The sequence below is a fragment of the Sphaerulina musiva genome, assembly GCF_000320565.1.
Source record: "Sphaerulina musiva SO2202 unplaced genomic scaffold SEPMUscaffold_9, whole genome shotgun sequence".
NCBI lineage: Eukaryota > Fungi > Ascomycota > Dothideomycetes > Mycosphaerellales > Mycosphaerellaceae > Sphaerulina > Sphaerulina musiva.
In genome coordinates, this window is record NW_016017391.1 from 1,041,461 (window position 1) to 1,065,806 (window position 24,346).

The window sequence follows — 24,346 nt, forward strand, 5'->3', positions numbered from 1 at the left end:
CTCTTTTTCTTCCTTTTTTCTTTCTTTCCAGATAGATTATTGCTCTTATTGAGAAAGAAAAGGGGGGACTACCATCCAGCAGCAGCAAGCAGCGCCTTAATCAACGTGAACTCTCAAGATATACCAATATTATCCCATATCGTCATCTCCACAAGTTCACTCCTCCTCTTCCTCGCAACATCACCACCATTCGCCAGTGATGATCCATCACCATCACCATCACCATCACCATCATCATCATCAACCACAAAAATCCTCATCCCCAAAGTCTCCTCAGCAGCATACAATCTCGTAGTAATCGCCGTCCGACCATTAACAAACACCTCCAACACAGAATTATCTCTCCACGCTCGAATCTGCAACAGCTCTTGCTCTTCCTCGCCCGAGTGCGGGTCGCGAGTAGTAAAGAGGGTATGTGGAGCTCGCTCAGGCTCGCTATTAATGAGATGTGAAGAGTTTGCAAAGGGAAATTCAGGGCGGGTGATGGTGAAAGTTTCGGTGCGTGGGTGGAAGGATAAAGTGGTGGATTGCGAGAAATCGGCCTTGTGGGCGATGCTGAGGTGGATGGATTGGGTGGTTGGGGAGAGTTTGAAGAGGCAGAGGATTTCCCAGTGCGTGGTCGTGAGGGGGTTGGGGTCGAGAGTGAGGGCGGATTGTGTGTTGCTACTGTCGAGGACTCGGTTTTGGAGACGTGTGTGGCGTACCTGAGGACTGTTACGAAGGGCTTCGATTAGAGGTTGATATGGTTGACTCGCAAGGGTGCGGATGGTGTATGTTCCATGGCGATCTGGCTGCCTCTCAATGCTTGTGATGTCGGATAAGTCCGAGACAGATGCTCGAGCGACGTGGTGTATCGTCTGCATGGTGAGCTCACGCGGCATAGAAAGAAGGCCACTCCATCCCTGCGCGTGTCGCAAGTCATCGCAGAGATCGTCCTCTGTGATCCAGCCCCATGCGATTCGCTTTCGGGATGGTGGATCATAGAACGAGTTGACGGCATAGAGACATCCGTGATCGAGGTGTCCGCTGTAGTTGTACTTGAACTCGACCGGACCAGAGGAAGCAGTCTGCTGCTGTGGGCAATGCAGACTACCCGCCATCCAGAGCTGACCACGAGGAGGACGAGACGGAGCAAGTGAGCCTGCTGTGGGATGAGGCGATGGGCCAGGCAAGCAACCTTCTGTGCCCATGATGATCAAGTTCCGCTCAACGCTGTCCTCTCCTTCGTCACGCAAGGTGATGAAATTGGTGACCTCCCAGTTCTTGCCCATATCGCCGGACCAACGAGAAGGGCAGAAATTGAGACCAACATTGGCCAAAGGCCCCAGATACTGCCACTGGGTCAAGTCGTGCGCATGGATGGCATACAGAAACGTTGTCGGTGTCACATCTCGAATCCCGCCCGAAATGACACCAAACAGCGTATCTGCTTCATTCATACGTAGGAGCTTTGCCATACACGGCCATGCAGCAACAAATGGATCTCTCCAACCCGTGACATCAATGTCGTCCGGCTCACCCGGCAAGATCGGGTTGGCCGGGATCTTCTGCCACGAGCGACCGCTGTCGAAGGACTTGGCCAGGGCCAGCGACTCCGAACCTCGAACATGTTTCCGTGTATAGTGGATGGGCAACAGGCTGACCGAGGTGTAGGCGTAGGTGAGCGAGTCGTCCCGAGCATTGATCAAGCAGCCGGTAAAAACGCCTTGGTGGTCATAGGGTTGATCTGGCGACAGCGAGGGCATTTCTTGATGTGTCCAATGGATCAAGTCGGGCGAAGTGGCAGAGCCCCAGGCCATGTTTCCCCAATCTACGCCTTTGGGATTCTGCTGGTACGAAAGATGGTATAGGCCGGTCTTGGGATCATAGCCTGGCCCACACGGATCGTTCATCCATCCTCTCGCCGATATAAAGTGGTAGGAAGGTCGCCATCGGCGGAACTGTTCTGGTCTGCTGGACGCATCTTGCTCCGTTGCAGACGTTGTTCTTGTCATCAGCGTAACTTGGAGAGTGGTGCTTGAGTCCAATAATAAGGAGGATTGGCGAGAAAGAGATGGATGGATGCTCAGAGGTCAGCAGTGGTGTGTGTTGGCAGTGTTGCCATCGATGTCGACCAGACCCATGTGCTACCTCCTATGTTGTTATCCGAGCCGCCCCTTTCCTTGCAATTACTGCCGGGAGGGGGTGGGTGTGTGTGCATGGTTCATGTTGTAACTTGTCGAGAGCAAAGAGGCATATTAGGGTCTGGAATACAGGGAATCATTAATGTACGGTATAGACGTCAGTCAAAGTCACACGACAGTCTCGGCGATACTCTCCCTCTACGTCTTACTCCGACCTCCGAGATGACCACATACATATACTAGGAGCCTAGGAGGGACTACACTTACGGAACTCTATTGCCCCCACCCCTTTGTTGTGATCTCCGAAGCCGAGGCCTAGGCCAAGGGATAAGAGATATATCAAACCTTCCTTGCCTAAATTACAATATGACTACCTCTTAGTCTTGCTGCGAGCTTCAGCCCTTCGAGCTGAATCTTCGTGGCAATAAACCGGCCACTTACTCCGGTTGACTATTTGGACGATAGATGAAACTCAACTGACCAAATCGACGTCGCAGAGGCTTCGAGCAAAGACCTCCTGCCTTACCTGATATCATCTGCCATATTTCTTCCAGTCACACTAAGAGATTCTCACCTCGATTACTATTGGCTATAAGAGAGAGGAAGCGGACGTCTACAGGATTAGAATGAAAATATTCTCCGAGAATCCAATTGCATTTATCACTAGGGAATCGTTATCGGTCCAAAGCCAGGAACTCGAGACGCCGAGGGAGGGATGTTCCACGCGAGGGAAAGTATAACATCTGTTGGTAGAACTCCTCAGTCCCTATAAGGAATTCGAGGAACGTGAGATCTCTATGGCACCAACGGCGATGGTGTTAGTGCGCATTATAGTAGGGAAGGTGGCCAATGCCACACGGCTGAATTCGACACTGAGATCCACTCCTATCAAAGGAGGACAGCCGGGTTGGAACTGTGTCGTGTGGGTGAAGGATGCATTGGAAGCGCTGGAAAAGAATGGAAGAGCCTTGGGAACCTCAAACACCGACTGGAGTACCATCCGTGACACAGCGATGCACTATGTCGAGGGGAAGAAAGCGCAGCATCGATTTGACGGCAAGGGCAACTTTGATTTGTCAAAGGTAGCGACTTGGGACATGCTCGAAAGAAAGGAGTTGGTTCCGTAATCTGCAATTCGATCGAATGGAGAGACACTTGTTCAGAAGAGGCCAAAATACTTTCGTCGAATCGTATCCATCTTCCGAGCATAAGGCAAAGGAGCTAGGAACTTGTCTACCTCCTCCTGCCAGAAGCTGTTCTGAGGATTGACATTCCAGGCAGTAACGTATTCCCAGTAGGATGGAAGCCAGCCCGCAGTCTCCCAGTCGATAATCGCAACTATGCTGTCCTCCTTGCAGAGTATGTTCAGGCTACTTAGATCGCCATGTGTAAAGACGGGCTGAAGCCACGGTTGGTTGTAAAACGAGGCTAGCTCTCGAAGTTCCGGGAAGGCTTCGGTTGAGGTCATATCCAGGTTTTGGCCATCTAATAATGCGGAATGAAAGTCCGAAATCGAGGCGAATGGTCCCCAGTAGAAGTGTGTTGGAAGGCGACTGTCGAAGATTGGCCCCCGATCAATATTCGCTACACCGACACCGTCCGGGGACTCTAATTTCCGTAGCTGCTCAACCATGGTTTTCAGCTGTAAGAGAATTCTCAGTCTCGATTCCTCCGTGCGACGATGCCAATTGTGGGCGAGGGTAGCTCCGTCAATCCTTTGCATAACAATGTACACATGACCTTTGTATGTGAAAGCTGAGTAAACCTTTGGAAGCGGGATAGTGGTGTTCTGTCTGACGAATTCCATCGCATGTGCTTCGGCGAGACTCGTCCATGGCGTCGACTTAATGCATAGCCGTGACGATAGAAACAAGACACCTCCGGAACACCGAGAGCGATCACTGCTCATAATCTTGAAGAGAGTAGCAACAAAAGGACGGATCCAGGCCCAGGTGAGGCAACGCTCCATGTTTGTGGTCTGCTCTGTAGAGTCTTGTGGGTGTGGGATGCAGCATCGTGATCGCGCGGCAGTGGCTGTCTTCACCTCTTCACCTCTTCACCTGCGGTTGTCAACAAGCAGAGAGGCAGGCTTTGCTAGCAATCTCGGAAACGTACCAGATAGGACCGTACCTCCTAGGTACATGTACATGTAGTCGAGAGCTTTAAGAGCACGTGCTCTCGTGTCTCGAGGGAGAGGCATCAGCGCTTGTCCTGACTAGGCAAGAGTCAAGGGACAGGACGATCTCAAAGGACGATTCGGAATGACTAAGCATATGTAGTAGGCATCCGGATGACTAAGCACGTGTAAGTTATAGCGTAGCGTATAAGTTATAGCTCGGCGCGGAGTAAGGTAGTTCCGGCTAACCTTACTTACTATACAGACTTTTCCTATAATACCTACGATACCGATAACACTAAATATCTTTACTTAGACGTAACGATATATATATATATACTACTCCTAGTAATACGATACCGCTATCCTCGGAATCTTAATATTAAAACTATAGGTACTTTCTTAGTCTTTCTAAATTTATAGAAAACATTGATTTTAAGCGTAAGTACCTATCGATAACCTATATTAAACTCGATAACGACAATAGATATAGCTATCTAGCCTTTACTAAACTCGCTTAGAATTAGCCTACCGAACTCCTCTAAGTATTACTATAACTATAATATATCCTACGGGCCTGCCCGTTAGTAGTACGGATTCTACGGGCAGCGGAATATATACTAATCTCAATTTTCGCGCGTATACAGCGGCGTAACAGCGCGCGCATGTCTGTCTCTATCTCTGTCTCTACCTCTATCTCTATCTCTATCTCCTCGTTTATCTCCTCGTCTATCTCCTCGTCTATCTCCTCGTCTTCGTCCTCGTACTCGTCCTTGTCCTTCTCTTCTCTTTAGTTCTTCTCTTCCCTTTGGTTCTTCTAGTTCTTCTCTTCTCTTTGCTTCTTCTCTTCTCTTTGCTTCTTCTCTTCTCTTTGCTTCTTCTCTTCTCTTTGCTTCTTCTCTTCTCTTTGCTTCTTCTCTTCTTTGTATTCTTCTCTACTAAATTTTAGATAGAGTAGCCTATAGGGACAGAGAGGTAGGTAGGGTAGGCAGGCAGTTTTTTAAGGTAGTAACGCTTTAGGCTTAGTAGATTTAGCGTACCCTACTCTAAAAGATCGCGCTAATCAGAGCGTACGCTTTCTAGAATTTCTAGCTATATATAGCTATATATATACATTTTTTGCTAATTGATTAGTACTCTACTCCCCCTTATACCTAACCTACGCTATGCTTTAGAAGGTTTAGAGGTCGTTCCGTACTAATAACTAAGTACTAATATCTTCTTCTTAGGTAGGCGTCTTCTTCTCGGGCGGGTATCTTCTTTAGGCGGGCGTCGTAGGTAGGCGGGCGTCGTAGGTAGGCGGGCGTTATAGGTAGGCGGGTATCGTAGGCAGGCGTCGTCTTCTCGAGTAGGCGTCTTCTTCTCGAGCGGGTATCTTCTTCTTAGATAGGCGTCTTCTTCTTAGGCGGGCGTCTTCTTCTTAGATAGACGTTATAGGTAGGCGGGCGTCGTAGGTAGGCGGGCGTCGTAGGTAGGCGTCTTCTTCTCGGATAGGCGTCTTCTTCTCGGGTAGGCGTCTTCTTCTTAAGCGGGCGTCTTCTTCTCGGACGGACGTCTTCTTCTCGGACGGATATCTTCTTTTCGGGCAGGCGTCTTCTTCTTAGGCGGGCGTCTTCTTCTTAGGTAGGCGTCTTCTTCCTAGGCTTCCTTCTCCTCCTTCTCCTTCTCCTCCTTCTCCTCCTCCTCCTCCTCCTCCTCCTCTTCCTTCTTAGATAGGTATCTTCTTCTCGGATAGGCGTCTTCTTCTTAGGCAGGCGTCTTCTTCTCGGGTAGGCGTCTTCTTCTCGGGCGTCTTCTCGGGTACGCGTCTTCTTCTTAGGTAGGCGTCTTCTCGGGCGTCTTCTTCTCGGATAGATATCTTCTTCTTAGGCGTCTTCTTCTCGGCTAGGCGTCTTCTTTAGGTAGGCGTCTTCTTTAGGCAGGTAATATTTAGCCGGAGCTAACGTTGATCCGCGCCGAGGCTTAGTTATCCGGATACCTACTACTTAGTTATTCCGAATCGTCCTTTAAGATCGTCCTATCCCTTAACTCTTACCTAACTAGGATGCTAAGATACGCCTAATACGTCTCTACGACAATACAACCTCGAAGGCTACTATAAAGCATATTTATAGTAGCTAGTATATTTAGGTTAAAAGAGGTAGGTTTCTTAAATATATTAATATACAGTCGATACAAGCAAAGTATATAGTACGTTTATATCCCTACAACCCTATATAGATATTAATTATATTAACTAGAACTTTCTAGGTATATTAACTTATATTAACGAAAGGAGGGTTAGCTAGCTAGTATCTTGCCTAAGATTTATTATCTTAAAAAGAGAGCTACTAGGCTAGATAAAGCTTAGTACTAGTATAAGCTATAGGGTCTAGAGAGTTATAGATTTTAATTGTTTTCTAAGGGATTATAAGTTAATCTTAATTAAGCTAAATTAATAATATGTCCTATAGGCCTGCCCGTTAGTAGTATAGAATATATACTAATCTTAATTTCGTACATATATAGTATATATATATCTCTCTATCTCTATCTCTATCTCCTTGTCTATCTCCTTATTCTTATCCTTCTCTTCTCTTTTTAGTTCTTCTCTTCTCTTTAGTTTCCTCTTTTCTTTAGTTCTTCTCTTCTCTTCTCTTTAGTTCTTCTCTTTTCCTTGTTCTTCTCTTCTAAATCTTAGGTAAGGTAGCCTATAGAGACAGATACGTAGATATAATAGCTAGGCCCTATAGCCTAGAAGGCAGTTAGGTATTTAAGCCTAGAGTACGCTTATAAATAGAGAGAGAATATATATTCCTACTCTTCTCCTAAGTAATTCGAGTAGTACTTTTCTAATAGATACTTTAGCCTATATATCTTATCCTTTTATAAGAAGGAGGAAGAGGCCTACCTTCTAGGAAGAAGAGATAGAGAGAAGAGACAAGAGATAAGAGACATACGTAGACGTAGGCGCGTATATATATAGAGGTAGGTATATAGAAAATTGACCGATACTATACTACTAACAGGCAGGCCTATAGGACATATTATCTGTTACTTAGATAGTATTGACATATCTCTTGACTATCGGCTTGACTCGGCCTTAGCCTTATCCTGTCTAGGGTTTACAATAGGAATCAGGAGTAGCGGGGGCGGGCCGTCGTAGGAGGTAAGCTGCTTCGAGAACACATCCAATAGAACGTCTGACTTTTCAACACGACATTTGGCCAGATAGTAGTAGTAACGTGACGCGGGTGTTCCAGGTTATAAATACTGACGATGCTTGCTGCGAGAACTGGAATCTTCCCTCAACTTCCAGTGTCTGTCGTGCTTTTCTCAGAATCATTCCCGTCCCGTCATACCATCAAGAGGTCAATTCTTCTTTTAAACAATGCTACTTCATCTTCCCTCCGAGATTCTGAGACATACGCTCGACATCTTACTCTACCAGACAGGAATCGAACGCCTTATCCAACTCAGATCTGTCTCCCGTCAGTATTTTCTGCCCCCGCCTGTGAGCATCCACTTGAAGTTCTGAACCTGACAATGAAAGGCTTAATCAATGTGCATACCCTGGATGTTATCTACAGCTTGCCAACCTTCGACGGCAAGGAATCCAAGCATGTGCATTGTCCGACATCTCTCACGTGGAATGAGAAGATGAACAAGCACTTTGTTGCCGGTTTGATCCGCGCGAAGCTGAATGCTTGCCAGAAACTCCGGCCGTTGACGCAAGAGATTAAAAGTACTGTGCAATTGATTCAATTGCTCTTGGGAGAGGCCGAAGCGACCGACTATCTCGACGCGCTTGTGCATTTGGCCGTGAACAATCTATGCCTGCCTCAGATCATCAAGCGGCTTGCTCCGGTCGAAGCAAGCTCGACTATCACGTTTTCAAGAGCCACACTCCTAACTAATGGCCTCGTCGCTGCTCTGTTCTTGAAGCGGCACTCTCATGTCGAAGCTCTACTTCAACTTTGCGCGCAAGCACACTCGCAAACGCACTCCTTCGGGGAGCCTTTATATGTCGCAGCACTGTATGCCGATCCCCGGACATTCTGTGACCTCATCGATGCAACCATGGCGACACGGCAACAGACTACACGCCAGCTGCTGGAGTCTCGTCTTTTTGTGGCGCTAGAAAGGGCAGCTTCTGCTGGTCGAGCCCTAATATTTAACCACGACCTCCACGAATCCCTTGGACGGATATGCCATCATTATCCTCGACGAGTCTACTATGAATCTGCCCTGAAAGGTGCTATGCTAGCCTCTTGTGCAGAGGTTGGAGAGGCTCTCCTGAATTTGCTAAGAATCGAAGGGGACGGCAGATTACTATCGGACAACAAGTCCTTCTGGATAGAAATCTTACGGCTGTCTTGCTCGGGGAATTCTCGTGACATCGCACAACAAGTCCTGGATGACACTGGAATCCAAGGCTGGAGCGGTAGCTTAGATCTACCACTGGAGGATGCGAGCCGGTTGGGCAACTTTGAACTAGTGACATTACTGATGTCCCGCCATTCCAAGCTTAACCTTCGATCAGTCAACGGCGCAGTATTCTGGGCAGCTCGATGCGCACACTACGAAATCCTTGAAATCCTAGTAGAGTCAAGTTCTGAGGACAACGTCTTGACTATTGCCGACGCTCTATGCGGTGCTTCGATATCTGGCAGTCAAGCCATGTCACGAGTTCTTGACGCTGTTCCAGCCTGGCGATGGGCTAATGCACGCAGCTTCACGGATTGTACTTTCGCCCAAGTCATTGACAAGATCTTGGAGAGCAAATTCTTTGTATCCTCCGCTTCAACGCATGAAATAACACCTAAAAGCGCCGGCAAAACCTCGTTAACTATAGAAGAAGGAGAACCACCAGATGCTCCACATCGTTACAGTGCCATTTTCGACAATCTTATATCGCCGGAAGAAATCACACTCCGCGGAGCATGTGCAAGAGGCGATTTCTTCTCGATTCAGCAGACTCTCAACGCGCACGCCTCTCAATATGTTGGCTCTGGCCGAGCTTTCGGTAGTTGCTTCACAGAAGCGATACTCTGTAGCCATCCTGGCGTACTTCTCTACCTGTGCGAGAAGCTCCCTGGCTGTCAATTCTTCTGTAGTGATGCCGTTGCGGACGCTAGATCAACGACGATTTTCCAAGTAATTCTCGACCACGGTTGGGACATTAACCAGATCTTTCATCGATTGAAACCTCCAGTACTCGGGCAAGTAACGCATCACAGGCACGGTGTACGGCGCAGAGGCTAACTCCCGAGCAGTTGGTGCGTAAGGAGCGAGCAACTAACTCGGTGGTTATTGGACCATGGTGCAGATCCAAATGCAAGGTGCGATTGGGACATTACGCCACTCTCCGCTGCTGTTCGAAACGCATCCATCACTACTGCATTCTACATGATGCACTGTGGAGGGGACATTCGACGAGGGCAGATACTTCATTTTGCTATCGAGAGGGACAGCCCTGACCAGCTCGCGGTGATTGATTTCACTATTGCCGCCGGTGCCTCGATCAACGCCCGCTTGTTTGAAGATGACCCGGGCTCCTGGGTGGAGAACCGCGCATTTGGTATGGGTACGCCATTGCATAGAGCAGTGGAACTCGAAAAGGTAGCAGTGGTCGCCTATCTTCTTGAACATGGCGCGAATCCAAATGCATTAGACAGTGTAGGGAGAACGGCACTGGATCTGGCGACCGCAAAAGGGACCGGAGCTATCGCAACATGTCTGAGCTTGAGAATGCAGGCTTCTAGCAGTGGTGCGGATGACAGTTTGTAATTCAAAGTTGCTTCTTCGAGCTGTTTCGATGTCAGGCAGTTGAAAGTGGACTCCCGATACCCATGGATGGCTGCTGGAAGCACTTCAACTCTACTGGAGAAGAGCTGATGCCTGCGCCTCGGATATATCAAGCATCTGTGCAAGCACCTTCTGTAGTTGCGCAATGGCCTGTTGTCGGGTCATTCCAAGCGCAACTAGCTGGTCGCGCCGAGCTTTTGCTTGGTGAATGCGGACAGTGTCGATTTCAGCTCGTCGACCTCCCCTTCCAGTCTCTTCTCCCGAGGCCGCTTCTGGGGCGGTCCCTCTACCATATCCAGCTACGTTGTCAACACGTAATTCCGCATATGCTTCTGCTTCGCTAATATTCAGCATCTTTGCTAAAGTCGACTGAAGCGCTGCGATCGCTTGCGCGGGAGATTGTCCCTGCGAGATCAGCTGATCCCGCCTCGCTCTCGCTTGTTGAAGGGGAATATTGGCAAGCTGGGCCTGCCGACTTGACTCGACCGCCCCTGCGCCCAGGGTTGCTGCAGGACTTTCAGCCATCGACTGTGAGCTACTGCTCCCCACTGCTGCAATCTTACCGGCACTAGCAGGACTCACAATCTTATCCTCAACATATACAACCGTTGGTCTGTTTGGATCTGGTCGAACAACCCACACAGTACCTTCTGGCCGGTTTTTGTTCATGAGTGAGGCTGGCGAACGTTCGTAAGAGCTTTCCTTGATCATGCGTAGGCCGAAAGTATTCAGTCTCTCCCGAAAAATGTCTACTTGCTCCGGGGATGTCTGTACGCGTTGGAACGTCGCGTAGATTACGTATGTCTGACTGCTGTTACTAAAGAGATGTACTCGCTCGCGATATTTGGTCTCCAATTCATCCATTTTGCTATGAGCAAGCCTAAGGAAAGAATCCTGCTGTGTCGAATCCGGAATGTTTGGTCCGATGTGCGCTACAATAGCGGCTTTATCGGAGGCCACAACTATGATTGAACAGGCACTGAGTCCGCGGGCACCAAGGGAAAGGATTTCTCTAGGAGCTGGCCTTCGGAATTCGAGGAATTTGACCTCGTTGATGCCAACTAAGTCGACCACGCCTTCCTCGATAGCCTGCGTCAAGAGAGGTACTCTGGTTGTTGAGCTCATCCTGCAAGATAGTTGAATGCGTAAGATTTAGAAAGATACGTGGGTAAGTTATAGATGTTGTTGGGAAGATACCGTACTATACCATCTGTGAGAGACCTGACCTATACGACGACTGTCATGGGCGTTTCGCCAAGCGCTTTGATTGGCTCACTTACCGCCGCGTTATAGGTGGGCCGCAGCTATCACATGTGAGCGACTCTTTTCACGCTGTCGCTCGGGCAGTATGCGCTCGGTGCCATTGCGGTGTTTGTCTCCTGGTTCCTCATGCCACACGTCGGCCGTCGACAGCTATATGTGATTGGGCAACTATCGCTCTTCTTCACTTTGGTCGTGGTGGGATTTTGCGGTCTCGCATCCCAAGGCAACAACAGCGCTATCCAGTGGACTATTGGCTCCATGCTGCTACTTTTTACATTTATATATAATTGCACAGTCGGCCCTGTCTGCTACGCACTGGTTGCAGAAATGCCTTCGACTCGTCTGCGGCAGAAAACTGTCGTTTTGGCTCGCAGTGTGTTCCAGATCGGGGGCATGTTGGCGAATATCCTGACCACGAGACAGCTGAATCCTGATGGCTGGAATTGGGGCCCATGCTCTGCTTTCTTCTGGGCTGGAACCGGCTTCGTGATGCTTGTGTGGTCGTTCTTACGCTTGCCAGAGCCAAAGGGACGGACCTATGCCGAGCTGGATGTGCTCTTCGAGATGCGCGTGTCTGCCAGATTGTTCAGGACTACAGTGGTCAACACGGAAGAGCAGTTGACGGCTGTTGTGGACAAGTTCCTAGCTGTAGACAAGCCCGGAGAGCAGAAAGTATCGAATTGATTGACATACCTATCCTCTCTCGTCCATCAAGTACCTGCCTAGTCACGATTCCACACATCCATTCCGAGCATCATGGCGATTGAAGTGAGATCAGCGTGTACAGGTGATGTTCGTCAACGTTGCAACTCTTACTCATGTCATCTCGCAGAGACCTTACATGGCTACCATCATTCCACGCTTTTGATTCTTTACAAATTATAAAATCTGTGCAAGCTCTTTGCCAGAGGACCAAGAAGAGTGTCCCAGCACGCTCATAACGCCCTACGCTTGACCATAACGCCTTGTCCAGATGCTGTTAGCTGTCATGTCCGTCGATCCATCTGCATGCACTCTTCAGTTTTCCAGTATACAATCTTGTCTTCTTTCACAGCATGTTCTTATTCTTCTTCAGATTGAATGCCTTTTGGTCCTTCAGCCACCTTCTGTATGATGCTACGCTCCCAATCTTCTCTCCATAGTAATCAGGAAGAGGGCTCTGCGGACTGCTCGCCGAGGCATCAGCACGGTAGCGCTTGATACGAGCGTAGAGGCTCTTTTCCTTCTGTATGAACAGCCTAGTCAGCGTCGGTATTCCACCTGCTCCCCATTCTTCGAATGTCACCATGACTTACCTCTGCGATACCAGCTTTCCACCCTCTTCTACTCGCCCAGAGCCCGAAACCAATATTCCCTACCGTCGGGCCTAGTAGCCATCCTCCCGCCGCGATAGCAAGCGTGGACACACCCAGCAAAATCAAGGGATCCATTCCTGAGATCTGCGCCGCCCACGTTTCTAAGTCCTGCTCAGCTAGCACGGGTCCCAACACTACAGCTGTTGTAAAAGCTGTGGCAATACTGCAGCCCAAGTTGATCCAGCGTCTTTTCCGGCGGAGGTCGAAGAAACGGTTCCATGTGAGGATGTGGTCGGGCACATTTTGTTGTGACGACGAAGGCGGTGGTATCCCAGATGTGCTGGCGCTACGGACGAAGACGGCACGCGGTAGTTGCGAGATCAGAGAAGTTCTCTGTGGTCGTGTGTGCTGCTTCAATGGCTTCGCAGCGGTGGTGAAGGCCGCGCAGACGGTCGAAGGCGCGCTGTGTCGTGGCGCAGCAAGAGTGCGGAGGCATGTTGCGCGCGGAGTCAGGAAGGTCGCCATGATGTGTGGTATCGATGTCGTTGACGAGGAGGACTTTGGCAGCTGAAGAGTTTGGGCGGAGTCGATGGAGGATGGTCAGGTTAGGTACATGTAAATGTAAATGACGATGGGAGAGCTCCGTGCTCATTACTGAGGATTCTAGAATTCGGTTAGCCTATAATCTATTGCCTTGGCGACAGGGGTGCGTGTGCAAGTCGCGCGCTTTCCTAATACAGTAGATTCCATGGATTGATTTCACTTCAGTCTTCGCCCGTCGACGTCTTTGCAAATTGCCCATTTGCCGTGTGCTCAACAGTCAACATCCATACCTACTTACCTAAGGTAGGTACTCAAGGTGGTAGAGCACGACCATCTCCCCGCAAGGCCAAGTATGCGTCTTGGATAGAGCTCACATTTGACAGGCAGGCACACTTCCCATTTCGCACTTGAGCAGACCTTCAGACACAAGTTCACAACAACAACAACAACACCACCACCGACCCAGCAAAGATGACTTTCAAGCGCCATTATCACGAGGACGAGCTCACTGAGGAGGTGTGCGACTTCCTGCTTCCACTCTCAGATCCCATCACCATCCTGTCCGCCACCTCTTCCGCCGAGCACAAGCACAATGAAGACACGCGATCCATCGCTAGAATCCAGACTGGCACTGCCTACAGAACGCCAAGCGCCCTCACACGAGCTTTCAACACGGTGGAACTGGCTGAGAAAATCCTTCTTGACCTGCCAGCTGAGAATCTACTTTGCAAAGTGCAGCTGGTGTGCCGTAGATGGCACGAGATTGTACAACACAACGCGCTGATCCAAGAATACCTCTTCTTCAAACCTATCGAAATCAAACACTCTCTGAGGGATGTCACGGTCGCTGGTATACCACCGAAAGCTGGCAATGCTTCAGCAAGCAAGGAAGGGCTTTCGTGGAAGGAATTTAGGGCGAATGCGTTGCACGAAATCGAAAATCCGTGGCTGTATCTCTTCTCTGCGGATAAAATCCCAATTCCAGGCTCATGGAAACGCATGCTAGCGTGCCAACCGCCCAAGTCGTTCATGGCGTGCGTCCCGACTCGGCCTCGGCTTTCGATCAAAGCTCAATTCGGAAATAAATCGATTGATCCTGTGAATTTCCCTTCAAAGACGTGGATGGGCGAACATCGGAAGGGCTCGCCGCTCTGGATGCTATATGTAGCCGCGGACTGGCATGATTGGAAGCCGCTCATGGGCTGGGAGACCATCCAGAGCTCGAAGAAGGTCGTCAGAGTGGACGAAAAGTTCCTCGAGTTCGAGGTTGCAGATGATGAAAAGAATGTGTAGCATCAGCGAGGACAATTTGTGTGAGTCCTTCAGCATCAAGCAGATCTTCTGCGGTCTCTCACAAGAAACACAGTACTTGGCGCCTACAAGTCTATCCCGATCCTTTCTCTGATGTCCTGGTCGTGAGCCAGTGTCTTGAAATGGCGTCATTACAGTCGCGCCTTCCTGCGCGAGAATCTGGCGGTAGTGACCGCAGGAAAGAGCAGGAAACGGACTTCACCTTTCAGCTTCTACTTTTTTTTTCAGCAATGCCGGTCCATACAACACCTCCTCATCGAGCAAGACGGCTAGTGTAAATTAATCGCCCCCATCTGCCCACACTGCACTAACGCAACGACAGTTCATCACCTTGAACGCGTGGGATCCGCTCTTCGCTACACCTGAGCTCATGGTAGCGCGTTGGGAACCGTCTATCAAGAGTTCCGATACTTTCGACCTGGGCTGCATTTGGGGGCGAGATTCATGGAAACAATTAGACTGGCGCAATGTCTCAACATGCCGCATGGTAGAGGAAGCTCATGCTGCGGTACCGAATCCCCATGGCGCAATTGGGAGCAGGTGGCGGAGTGCAAAGAGAAATACAGGAAAAAGCTGCAGGGAAGAAGCTACATCACGGAGACTGTCTGCGTGAAGGTCTCCTGCTCTGGCCAGGCTCACAATCAATAACTGGGATCTGTGGCAGCTAAACCTTCGTTGATCAGTGCTTGGGTGAAATAGGCAAGTCACTTTCCTACTTGAGATTCCGAACGGGCACTTGTTCTAACCCACGTCCCCTAGAACTTCGCCCCAAGCTTCTTTTCATGCTCAATCTGCTCGTTGTCGACCACGATGATGGCTTTTCCTTTCAGCTTTCCACCGTGGACTGCGAAATCATTAGCAAAATATAGCAAATACCGACAGGAGAACTCACCCAGCTCAACCAGATCATGGATACTGTCCAGTCCATAGAACTTCTCAGTCGTCACAGTCACGCCGTGCTTCGCAATCACATCCAACATGCCCTTTGATTCCTCGGCGCTCGCGATGAGCGACCCGATAATCCTGATGTCACGGAAGATGAGCTCGGCGAACGGAATGGTGACGTTGTCCGGTTGAGCAATCTGCACCATGGTCCCATGCATCTTCGTGCTCGCACAGGCAATGGCTGCGGCATCTTTGTGGTCAGACAATGTCACAGTCGAGTCAGCGCCCAAGCCGCCAGTCACAGCCTGCACCTCCTTCACCACCTGCTCCTTCCCCTTTCTTGCATCAACAACGACATCCGCACCATAATGCTTCGTCAGCTCCAATCCTTCATCCCGAGCATCAACGCCAATGACCTTCAACCCCAAAGCCTTTGCGAACTGCACCCCCAAATGCCCAAGTCCACCTCCACTCCCCACGAAACAAATCCACTGCCCGGAAACCAGCCCACTCTTGAGCACACTCCTCCACACCGTCCTCCCCGCACACGCCAACGGCGCCGCACTCATAAAACTCACATCATCCGGCAACTTGGTCGTACTCGCCGCATCCGCTCTCACATACTCGGCAAAACACCCATGACTCTGCACCCCAACATGCCCTTCAATCCGCGTACAATACTGCGTCTGATTTTCCGGTCCCAAACAATCTCCGCACGACCCGCATGGGTGCAGCGGTAAACCGACCATGACGCGATCTCCCACGTGGAAACCTCGTGATGCGGCGCCGGACCCCAGGGCTACGACTGTTCCGCCGCCTTCGTGGGAGGCGGTCAGGGGGAGAGGCGCGTTGAAGATGCCTTGTTGTACCATGGAGTCTGTGTGGCAGTTGGAGGCTACGGCGATTTTTATGAGGAGGTCGTTTTCAGTGAGGTTGGAGGGGGTTTCGACCTGGAGGAGGTGGGTGTTGGGTTAGTATTTTCTTTTTCTTTTTCTTTTTTTTTCCTTTTTTTTCTCTTTTTCATTTTCATTTTCTTTCTCTCTTTTTGTATTTTCGTTTTCTTCTTGTTGGCTTAAAGGAATGAGTAGACGAGGAAAGAGATGAAAAGAGGGAAGCCTGGTCTGTTCGTGGGGGGACTCACTTCTCGAATTTCATATGGTTTCTTATATTCTACGACCTGAATGGCCTTCATTTTCGCGGGGATGTTCACTTCGGACATTTTTCTTTTCTTGTCTGACTTTCCTCTTTTTCCTTTTTTTTCTCCTTTTTTTCGTGTGTTTATTATTTCGTTCGTTTTTTCTTGTTCTAATCAAAAATCAGGCTTGACGTCGATCTTCTGATAGGCTGATTTTGATGTAAAGGAAAAACAACGATAAGAATTGAATTGAGACTTTGATTTGTACCGGAGGTATGGAAAAAAGGTATACTCGAGGAGGGTAGGGTATTACAAGAAATCGTAGGTACCTTAGGTAGTAAAGTACCTACTTATGGAGGGGCATTGACCATGTATATCTATCCTCCTTTCCGTTAGGTGCAAACCTAGGGACGTATGAATGCATCCGCGGGGTCCATTGACATCACAACACCGAGTGTGTGGGTGGTAGCAGGCTAGACGGCTGCGATTCTGCGACAGAGACGCGACAAAATCTTCTGTGGACTTCACGTCTGGCAGTCTTTTCCTCCCGCTGCAGGAGGTATGTGTACCACGTACCTCCCGTCCCTTGTAGTCGCACTTCTGCAGAAACTCCATATCTTCGACTTTTGCCGAAGCCTTCCAGCGTCAATCACGACAGGCTGCTCAGCTCGGTCGCGGACCCGCGCAGCTCGCATGATTGTTGCTTGTAGCTCTGCAGAAGGTCCTTGAACTCGGCTGAGATATCAGACAGCTTGCTGTGTTAACTCACGGATGCCCTCGTAATACGAAAAGAGCCGCTGTGACTGGCAGTGACTCGACTGGTCTGCGTGGTGACGGCCCAATCGTCCTGGCTACGGACCTTCTTGGCCAGATCTTGCTCGGAGAACAGGTTCCATTCAATCTTTCCATCTTCATCCACACTCAGATCAGTTGTGAATGATACTTGAGACGTCAGAGACAAGCTTGGAATGGGTGGTCTGGAAGACGGAGTGCCAGCCAGTGGCACGATGACAGAGTCTCGTCGTGGCCACTCCGCCAGAACTGTGCCAGGCGATATCCATCGTGCGGGCTCTGGCGTATAGTGCCAAACAGGTAATGGAAGCCACTTTGCCGATACTGGCGGAGTGGTGGTAGTGTAAGACTGATGAGCTGGCTGCAGCAGTGCCGGTCCCACTGGCAGCCAACCATATTCTCCGCCCCGGATCTTCTCATTAATGATCATTTCGATGTTGATCTCGTGTGTGTTCCATAACCGGGCGAGTGCAGTATGATGCAGAAGAAGCCACAGTGGATGGTGTAGAGCAACCCCTTCCATCGTGCGTACAAACATTCGGTTTGCATAGGAGTTCGCCCAGCCATCCTCACACTGTCGTGCCTTGAAATGGTTCAGCGCTGACTCACCCAAACCAATGCCTTCCAGGAACCGCGGGAGTGTGCACAGGAGGTCGGTACAGCTTGAAGTCAGCAAATCATGGAGTGTATTAGGCTGAGCACTGGCTGACCAGTGGACCAGTCTCTTGCAAACCTCTATCAAGGACAGTATCGCCTCTACCTCGAGTGAAGCAGGAAACTCCTGCCAGACACTGTGAGGAGAAGCGGCACTCCTTTGTCGCTTATGCCTACCCGATAGTGTTACGTTTGTAGGAAGGCGCCTTGCCAGATCTGCAAGCTGGGCGTGTGTATGCTGCGCCTGGATCTTCCGCAGCCACTCTAGCACGTTCATCGAGCCCCGGCGGATGCTTTGAATGTTTTGGACAGTATCAAATTGTCGCTCGCACAGGACTGCAGCTTTCAACAGAGTCTTGATTCTCTGTATACCGCCGTCGAAATCGGTGGTATTGTGAATCGTTACTCCGATCTTGAGACGACATGTCTCGTTGATGAGAATGGCAGTGATGCCAGATTCCCCAGGGTTGAGGTTGACCCAATGCAGTCTGTCCAGAATGCGTCGTACCTGAGACTGAGGCGACCAATATGGCTCATGGGCCACATTCCCCCATCCCTCGCGGATACTGGCCCACCACCAGGGTGGTGGAAAAGAACTGAATGGTGGCGATGTGAGTCGCGCGGCAAGCGTTGTATAGTGCTGATCGAAGTTGTGTATGGCGCACGATTCGGACTGTGTTAGTGCTACTCTATGGTCAAGTGCAGCAGCTGTCCATAGCAGCTTGTGCAGTGATGGTGTGTCGTGCATCACTACACAACCTCGCACATCGCATCTGCATTGTCCATGGCCCGAGAACAGTGGTTCGAGTACTTGCTTGACCCTCGGGTCACCAGTTTGACGCTCAACCACCACCAGGCAGTCCATCGTCAGTTTGTAGGTTGTATAGGGCGCCATTGTGGGCGGCGCACCGGCGATGTCGCGCCTCGCGTGTCGAACACTTCGACGGCGGCGATTTGTTCTGAAAGTGTGCGAAGAGTGACTGGTCGCTGATGACTGGTGGCCGATGACTGGTGGGTTGAGTAGTGGAAAACGGGCGATTCACTTGTGGTGCAGCGCGAGCGCACTGCATTCTTGTGAGAGATGGATGACAGTAAGGTAGACTTTTAGGCAATGGACGGGTGCATATCTGCCAACTTGATATTCCTAGAGCTTTAAACCAAGTGAATGAAAAGCATTGGACTTTACGATAGAGCTCAGCAACGGAACTCATTGTGTGATAATCATATCTCCACGACGGCCTCTGAATGACCAGCTGCGAGTAGAGGAGTGAGCGGCCGGCTACACTCAACGTATGCAAGTGAAGGACTCGCTGCAAGCATGCAAGCGAACGAACAGCTGCACGTGTGGAAATGTTGATGGATCGCCTTGAGGAGAGTCGTGGATAGAAGTCCATATCTCCACAGCTTGACCATGGTGCGATATATATAGTAAGGTAACTATGGAGTTGCCAAGGGCCAAGGCACGAACACGCCGTATAGGCTGCGCGCGTACGCAAACCTTGCCCATGCGCGTATCCTCTCATCCACCTCCCACTAGGAGGTAGGAGGTGGTATATCACGACTTCACCTGTCTTTTGCTTCCTCTGTTTTCTGCTCTTTCGCTGCGAGTCTTCCGTCCCTCTCTCCCATTCCAAGCGACGATTGTTACCTGAGCATCTACTCCGAAACCATGGAGTACTGCTGCAGCGTACCATAGACAGAAAACGCTCCTCAATACCGCCGTCCGCACATTCTCCGCCTCGTCGTTCTTCCAAAGGCGCCGACTGCAAAGTGCAGCGAGGCCGGATGTAGGGCCTCACATCGAAGTGTTCAAGCGGTTGGTCGCCGACGACAAGGCTACACAGAAGCATGCTCGTGGATGTCTACTGCTTCACCAGGCAGAGATCCAAGCATTGCCCAAGACGGAGCAGAAGAGTCGCGCGGAACAATTGGATATAGCCGGACGTCGATAGGTCCTCGCGTGGTATGGGAAGAGCGATATAGAGAGATGGAATCGCATCTTTGCCGGCAAAAGGTTTCCTGCTGCATTGTGCTGGTTTGTCTTGGCGCAAGACCTCGAGGAGGTTTTCTGGGAACGGATCGTTGCACAGGCCATTGTGCGGATGCCAGGCACTTGACGCCCAGGATGGGTATCAAAGCTAGGTACTGGCTGGAATAGCCAATGCACATATAGCACGGGTCGATGGTGGTGTGAACGAAGCGCTTGCCTGCTATCAACGAGCTTATGATGTGATCTACTCTCCTGGTGAGCTCTGCTTCACAGAGTTCCCATCGCTGTTCATGGACGTTACGATCTGGCGCGCTTGGAGTTCCCCTTGCTGTTCAGTAGCAGATGAAGCGCTGTATGATGCTTTCGTGAAGAACCCATCTAGGAGGGGGCAGAGCACACTCCGGGACAACCACACACGGGCTTCGTGGAAACTGCTACACCTACCAGACTAGAAGCTTTCCAGTAAGTCGAGTATCTACGGCGGAAGCTGGGTCTCGAGTTTCTCTTATAGACTTCGTCGGTAGACGAAGCGTCTACTGCTCTCTACATAATGTACATAGCTTACATCTGCTGTTGCTAAGATCGAGTCTCCGATGCATAGTACTATAAGGAGCGTCCTACTGAAATCGATCCTAAACTCGACCGCTAGGCTTAGAAGAGGCCTGATTCTATGGACCGCGACCCACGATTAGACAGTGTTCGCCGCCCAGGCACAACTGTACCTTGGGGCAAGCAGCCGCTACACCAAAGTGCTGCGGTGTCTGCTGGAAACGCACCACTACGCTCTGCTGAGCCTTTCACGTTACGATCAATAGAGCCAATAATGGCTGTCTGCGCTTGCAGTAACTCAACAGTTGCTGGGCCTTTCGGATGTTGCAACAGATCTTCGATTCACTTGCGATTCGCGTAGCTCGGCGTTAGCCGAGCCAATTTCGCACGCCCACTGACCGTTCCAAAAGTTTCTATGACTCTATCCTCCAACTTGCAGACTCAAACATTGATCTTCGCAGCAGGACCTTCAATCCCTATCACCCACAACATCACATCAACACAACATGGATCCGCCGCCCACCAAGGAAGAGCTTGCACGAATGCGCCGAGAGTTCGAAGCCGCGCGCGGCTTCGAAGAGGAGGACGACCTCCTGTACGCCTTCAAGCCGGTTGTCGAGCATCCACCAGCCGTGGCCGCCAACCACACCGTCGCTCCACCTCGTCGCCAGCCCGTTGTCGAGCGTCCACCACCTGTCGCCGCCCATAGCTCCGGCATTCCACCTCGCTACCCATCACCAACTCCCAGGGCACAACTCCCGCGCCAGTACAACCCCCACACACATGGCGCTTGGCGTCCATTGGGTCCACCACCTGTCGCCGCCCATAGCTTCGGCATTCCACCTCGTTACCCATCACCAACTCCCAGGGCAACACTCCCACGCCAGTACAACCCCCACACACATGGCGCTTGGCGTCCATCGAGTCCACCACCTGCCGCCGCCAATCGCATCGGCATTCCACCTGGTTACCCACCATCGGGACCTCTCTATGAGTTGGTCCTCCAAGAAGTCCGTTTCGAGACACCTCGTCATGTGAAGGTATCAATTCCACAGCAGTACAATTCGATTGCACAAGGCGGTTGGCGTCCATCGAGTCCACCAACTGCCGCCGCCAATCGCATCGGCATTCCACCTGGTTACCCACCATCGGGACCTCCCTATGAGTTGGGCTCCCGAGGACTCCATTTCGAGACACCTCGTCAGATGGTGCCATCAATTCTGCACCAATACAGTCCGGTTGCACATCAACCTTGGCGTCCATCGAATCCACCACCAAATGCTGTTGGCGGCGGTGCTCTAGCGCTAGACCGCTTCAACGCGACTCAACTCGGCGAACATCCAGCTCAGCAAGTTCCGCTGCCCATTGTCAGGCGTGTTCGTGTCCAGTCATGCCCTGCGGGTTTCGTGCAGGAAGTGGAAGAGCAGGTGTCTCCTCGTGGCGGCTGGACCGGCCAGCCTTTAGGCACTCCCGAAGCTCACTATGGCTATCAGATCCACGACGGCTTCATCACTGAAGACCGTTGGAGAGAACTTCCCGCCAATGTGAAGAAACAGATCTACGAGCAGCGATCGATCAAGGAACATCGGGCCAGCCGGGTCCGCCTTGGTCTGGGCCGCCCTTCTGTGCCGACCGGTCCTCGAAACGAGATGGCCATGACCCACAAGAGGCGCAACAGCCACGGGTCGAGAAGCTCTGAGGGTGTAGCAGGCGATCAAGCGGGAAAGCAGTTGACGAGTCCTCAGTGGAGTCGTAACAAAGGGGTCTGGAAGGCAACATTTGGTGGCAACTACCTTGGTGGTTCCTAGCATGCTCATCATACCGGTCAGTGTTCGAGGTTCCAAAGCTGGAACGAGAAGTCAGACTGGCTGTCCTGAACACAGACGCTGCTTGGCAGCTTTCATGTGGTATACATTATCTGCTTTCAGCAGGGGGAAGAGGGTGTGCCTACACGGCTCGACGGTTGTGCGTTGAGTTTGAAAAAGGCGTCTGATCTGCATATGGATTGCTTCCCATTCGCAAGCTGTGAGCGGCCGCTAATGGCAGGACTATACCCTGGTAGACACAGTCTGCCTAACAATGCCTTGTGGGTCAGGGTTTGGGTGTGTGTAGACAAAAAGAAAAGGCAGAATACCAGTGCCAATTCAAATTGAAAATCAATGCTATACCATGTCCCATTGGCTTGTGAGTCCCAAAAAGACATCAGTCGGATTCCATAAACACTGACGTCACGCTGGGCATCGTGAATTGATCTTGTACAATGTTGGTTCCAGTAAGTTACCATGTCCAAAACACTGACACCAACAGAGCAGAACAGGACAGATCAAGGCAGCATGACCAAAAGAAAAACTCGCAGCAGCACAAAAGCAGATCAGAAAACCGTTGAAAATGAAAACGACCCCATCGCCGCAACTCAGGAACAAGACTCACCCATGAAAGCCCCCATCACCCAAACCCAAGCAGAAGAACAACATCAACAACACAAGCAAGACCCGCCAACAATCCACCATTTCACACTCCCGTTCAAAGACGACAAGGAAATCACCTGCGAGCGCCGCGTCCCCACCACCAGTGATGGCAGCAACAATCGTACCAACCATGCTCCTCACACTCTCATTTTCACTCATGGCGCCGGAGGCGGAATCACCGCGCCTTCGACCTCGGACTTCGCTACTGGGTTCTCGAGTTTTGCGCCAATAGTTTGCTATCAAGGGACGATGAATCTTACGAATCGGATCAAGTATTTTCATATTGTAATTGAGAATGAGAAGAAACATACACAGACGACTACGACTAGCGAGGTGGTTCTGGGTGGACGGAGTATGGGTGCTCGGGCGGCAGTGTTGACGGCGCTGGAGCGGCGAGAGAAGATGTCGGAGAAGGAAAAAAATGGAGCGTTGGTGTTGGTGAGTTATCCTTTGATGGCGGGCACCAAAGGGGAGAAGAGGGAGGAGGAGAGGAGAGAGAAGATTTTGAAGGATTTAGATGAGGGAATGGATGTCTTGTTCATTGTGGGGGATGCAGATGCCCAATGTCCGATGGAAATGTTGGAGGAGATGAGAGGTGTGATGAGGGCGAGGAGTTGGGTTTGTGTGGTTGAAGGGGCGGATCATGGGATGGGGATGAAGCCGAATAAGGCTGCGGAAGATATGAGGAGGAAGACGGGAGAGGTTGCTGCGAGGTGGTTGGAAGAGAGGCATGACGAGGCGAGGGACAGTACGATGTCGTGGGATGGTGAGAGCGGAGAGATTGTCTATAGCGGGTGGCAGAGGACATGTTCCGGTGAGCAGCCTAAAGGCAAGAAACAGAAATTGTAGCATGTGGTTTCTTGAAAGAGTTGTTGCACAAGATGGTATAGCGACGTCGTTGGCCACGTCGTGCAAGCAGGAGAAATGCATCATCGTGACGAGCGAGATGCGCTCTCGTTACTGCGATCGACGGCCCATTCGGGGATGATAGTACATGTATATGGTCTTGGACTCTTGGGGAGGCATGGAAGATGCGAACAGGCCTGTTCATGATTGTCCCGTCCATATCGCTACCGTGCTTCTCCAGAGCTAGAGTGGTGCTTGTTATGGGTGGCGTATGTCTCAAGTGCAAGCTACAGCTGACAGACTCGATTGGCGGTATGACCATGTACACATCAAGGCGATCTGACCAGAACAGGAAGTTCGTGCGCTTTGAGGCCATTGTATTGATTCCGATTCAGGTTCAGGTTCGTAATCATCACCATTCAGGCACCTCGGTCATCGATACAGGTACTGTGTGGGGGATAGTGCAATGATTACCTACCTACCTGACCTAGGTATGCATCGGCACATTCGCTTGGCTCCGTCGTCTTCGTCCGACTCTCGCGACAGGGAGCGAAGGTCATGGACGGGGCTGCGCAACAAGTGTCGCTTA

The 24,346-nt window shown here is 50.7% G+C and overlaps 14 protein-coding genes across 14 annotated transcripts; 7 read left to right on the top strand and 7 right to left on the bottom strand.

Annotated features, from left to right (window-relative positions):
• Positions 1 to 29: 29 nt before the first annotated feature.
• Positions 30 to 1,994, bottom strand: SEPMUDRAFT_71138 (glycoside hydrolase family 32 protein; the record flags this gene model as incomplete). The annotated part of the gene is made up of 1 exon (XM_016909931.1): positions 30 to 1,994. The coding sequence occupies one exon, from the start codon at positions 1,992 to 1,994 to the stop codon at positions 114 to 116; it is 1,881 nt and encodes a 626-aa protein (XP_016758195.1). The 3' UTR covers positions 30 to 113.
• Positions 1,995 to 2,794: 800 nt separating this feature from the next.
• SEPMUDRAFT_151130 (uncharacterized protein) lies at positions 2,795 to 3,472 on the top strand. Its single transcript, XM_016906617.1, has one exon. The coding sequence runs from the start codon at positions 2,921 to 2,923 to the stop codon at positions 3,248 to 3,250; it is 330 nt and encodes a 109-aa protein (XP_016758196.1). The 5' UTR covers positions 2,795 to 2,920; the 3' UTR covers positions 3,251 to 3,472.
• On the bottom strand, positions 2,795 to 4,002 carry SEPMUDRAFT_91114 (kinase-like protein). Its single transcript, XM_016910547.1, has one exon. It carries the CDS (start codon positions 3,928 to 3,930, stop codon positions 3,283 to 3,285), a length of 648 nt encoding a protein of 215 aa, XP_016758197.1. The 5' UTR covers positions 3,931 to 4,002; the 3' UTR covers positions 2,795 to 3,282.
• A 5,349-nt stretch (positions 4,003 to 9,351) lies between these two features.
• On the top strand, positions 9,352 to 9,927 carry SEPMUDRAFT_24288 (ankyrin; the record flags this gene model as incomplete). The annotated part of the gene is made up of 2 exons (XM_016908381.1): positions 9,352 to 9,465; positions 9,514 to 9,927. Coding segments are annotated over 2 exons (528 nt in total), but the record flags the coding sequence as incomplete, so codon positions are not given.
• Positions 9,928 to 10,098: 171 nt separating this feature from the next.
• Positions 10,099 to 11,151, bottom strand: SEPMUDRAFT_119804 (uncharacterized protein; the record flags this gene model as incomplete). The annotated part of the gene is made up of 1 exon (XM_016901544.1): positions 10,099 to 11,151. The coding sequence occupies one exon, from the start codon at positions 11,149 to 11,151 to the stop codon at positions 10,099 to 10,101; it is 1,053 nt and encodes a 350-aa protein (XP_016758199.1).
• A 312-nt stretch (positions 11,152 to 11,463) lies between these two features.
• On the top strand, positions 11,464 to 11,892 carry SEPMUDRAFT_17060 (uncharacterized protein; the record flags this gene model as incomplete). Its single annotated transcript, XM_016908289.1, has 1 exon — positions 11,464 to 11,892. A coding segment is annotated over one exon (429 nt), but the record flags the coding sequence as incomplete, so codon positions are not given.
• Positions 11,893 to 12,134: 242 nt separating this feature from the next.
• On the bottom strand, positions 12,135 to 13,161 carry SEPMUDRAFT_151132 (Pam17-domain-containing protein). The gene is made up of 2 exons (XM_016906618.1): positions 12,585 to 13,161; positions 12,135 to 12,514 (listed from the first exon to the last, which is right to left on the bottom strand). The coding sequence occupies exons 1-2, from the start codon at positions 13,107 to 13,109 to the stop codon at positions 12,338 to 12,340; spliced, it is 702 nt and encodes a 233-aa protein (XP_016758201.1). The 5' UTR covers positions 13,110 to 13,161; the 3' UTR covers positions 12,135 to 12,337.
• A 437-nt stretch (positions 13,162 to 13,598) lies between these two features.
• Positions 13,599 to 14,420, top strand: SEPMUDRAFT_158262 (uncharacterized protein; the record flags this gene model as incomplete). Its single annotated transcript, XM_016907780.1, has 1 exon — positions 13,599 to 14,420. One exon carries the CDS (start codon positions 13,599 to 13,601, stop codon positions 14,418 to 14,420), a length of 822 nt encoding a protein of 273 aa, XP_016758202.1.
• A 355-nt stretch (positions 14,421 to 14,775) lies between these two features.
• On the top strand, positions 14,776 to 15,344 carry SEPMUDRAFT_151133 (uncharacterized protein). Its single transcript, XM_016906619.1, has 2 exons — positions 14,776 to 15,137; positions 15,198 to 15,344. Exon 1 carries the CDS (start codon positions 14,809 to 14,811, stop codon positions 15,049 to 15,051), a length of 243 nt encoding a protein of 80 aa, XP_016758203.1. The 5' UTR covers positions 14,776 to 14,808; the 3' UTR covers positions 15,052 to 15,137; positions 15,198 to 15,344.
• Positions 15,079 to 16,705, bottom strand: SEPMUDRAFT_151134 (GroES-like protein). Its single transcript, XM_016906620.1, has 3 exons — positions 16,465 to 16,705; positions 15,331 to 16,273; positions 15,079 to 15,282 (listed from the first exon to the last, which is right to left on the bottom strand). Exons 1-3 carry the CDS (start codon positions 16,540 to 16,542, stop codon positions 15,194 to 15,196), a joined length of 1,110 nt encoding a protein of 369 aa, XP_016758204.1. The 5' UTR covers positions 16,543 to 16,705; the 3' UTR covers positions 15,079 to 15,193.
• Positions 16,706 to 16,900: 195 nt separating this feature from the next.
• SEPMUDRAFT_110478 (uncharacterized protein) lies at positions 16,901 to 18,799 on the bottom strand (the record flags this gene model as incomplete). The annotated part of the gene is made up of 3 exons (XM_016900846.1): positions 16,901 to 17,008; positions 17,035 to 17,094; positions 17,228 to 18,799. The coding sequence occupies 3 exons, from the start codon at positions 18,797 to 18,799 to the stop codon at positions 16,901 to 16,903; spliced, it is 1,740 nt and encodes a 579-aa protein (XP_016758205.1).
• A 652-nt stretch (positions 18,800 to 19,451) lies between these two features.
• Positions 19,452 to 19,951, bottom strand: SEPMUDRAFT_151135 (uncharacterized protein; the record flags this gene model as incomplete). The annotated part of the gene is made up of 1 exon (XM_016906621.1): positions 19,452 to 19,951. A coding segment is annotated over exon 1 (303 nt), but the record flags the coding sequence as incomplete, so codon positions are not given.
• Positions 19,952 to 20,949: 998 nt separating this feature from the next.
• SEPMUDRAFT_119810 (uncharacterized protein) lies at positions 20,950 to 22,251 on the top strand (the record flags this gene model as incomplete). Its single annotated transcript, XM_016901546.1, has 1 exon — positions 20,950 to 22,251. One exon carries the CDS (start codon positions 20,950 to 20,952, stop codon positions 22,249 to 22,251), a length of 1,302 nt encoding a protein of 433 aa, XP_016758207.1.
• A 337-nt stretch (positions 22,252 to 22,588) lies between these two features.
• Positions 22,589 to 23,875, top strand: SEPMUDRAFT_71154 (uncharacterized protein). The gene is made up of 2 exons (XM_016909932.1): positions 22,589 to 22,627; positions 22,681 to 23,875. The coding sequence occupies exon 2, from the start codon at positions 22,726 to 22,728 to the stop codon at positions 23,758 to 23,760; it is 1,035 nt and encodes a 344-aa protein (XP_016758208.1). The 5' UTR covers positions 22,589 to 22,627; positions 22,681 to 22,725; the 3' UTR covers positions 23,761 to 23,875.
• The last annotated feature ends 471 nt before the right edge of the window (positions 23,876 to 24,346 follow it).

What these genes read in the sequence shown, in the direction of transcription:
- SEPMUDRAFT_151130 (XM_016906617.1), top strand. Translation starts at nt 2,921, where the DNA reads ATGGCACCAACGGCGATGGTGTTAGTGCGCATTATAGTAGGGAAGGTG.
- SEPMUDRAFT_91114 (XM_016910547.1), bottom strand. Translation starts at nt 3,930, where the DNA reads ATGGAATTCGTCAGACAGAACACCACTATCCCGCTTCCAAAGGTTTAC.
- SEPMUDRAFT_151132 (XM_016906618.1), bottom strand. Translation starts at nt 13,109, where the DNA reads ATGGCGACCTTCCTGACTCCGCGCGCAACATGCCTCCGCACTCTTGCT. An exon ending in GGAAAGCTGGTATCGCAGAG is followed by an intron (nt 12,515 to 12,584) that starts GTAAGTCATGGT and finishes CTGTTCATACAG; the next exon opens with AAGGAAAAGAGCCTCTACGC.
- SEPMUDRAFT_151133 (XM_016906619.1), top strand. Translation starts at nt 14,809, where the DNA reads ATGGTAGCGCGTTGGGAACCGTCTATCAAGAGTTCCGATACTTTCGAC.
- SEPMUDRAFT_151134 (XM_016906620.1), bottom strand. Translation starts at nt 16,542, where the DNA reads ATGTCCGAAGTGAACATCCCCGCGAAAATGAAGGCCATTCAGGTCGTA. An exon ending in AACCATATGAAATTCGAGAA is followed by an intron (nt 16,274 to 16,464) that starts GTGAGTCCCCCC and finishes CACCTCCTCCAG; the next exon opens with GTCGAAACCCCCTCCAACCT. An exon ending in CCATGATCTGGTTGAGCTGG is followed by an intron (nt 15,283 to 15,330) that starts GTGAGTTCTCCT and finishes ATGATTTCGCAG; the next exon opens with TCCACGGTGGAAAGCTGAAA.
- SEPMUDRAFT_71154 (XM_016909932.1), top strand. Translation starts at nt 22,726, where the DNA reads ATGTCCAAAACACTGACACCAACAGAGCAGAACAGGACAGATCAAGGC.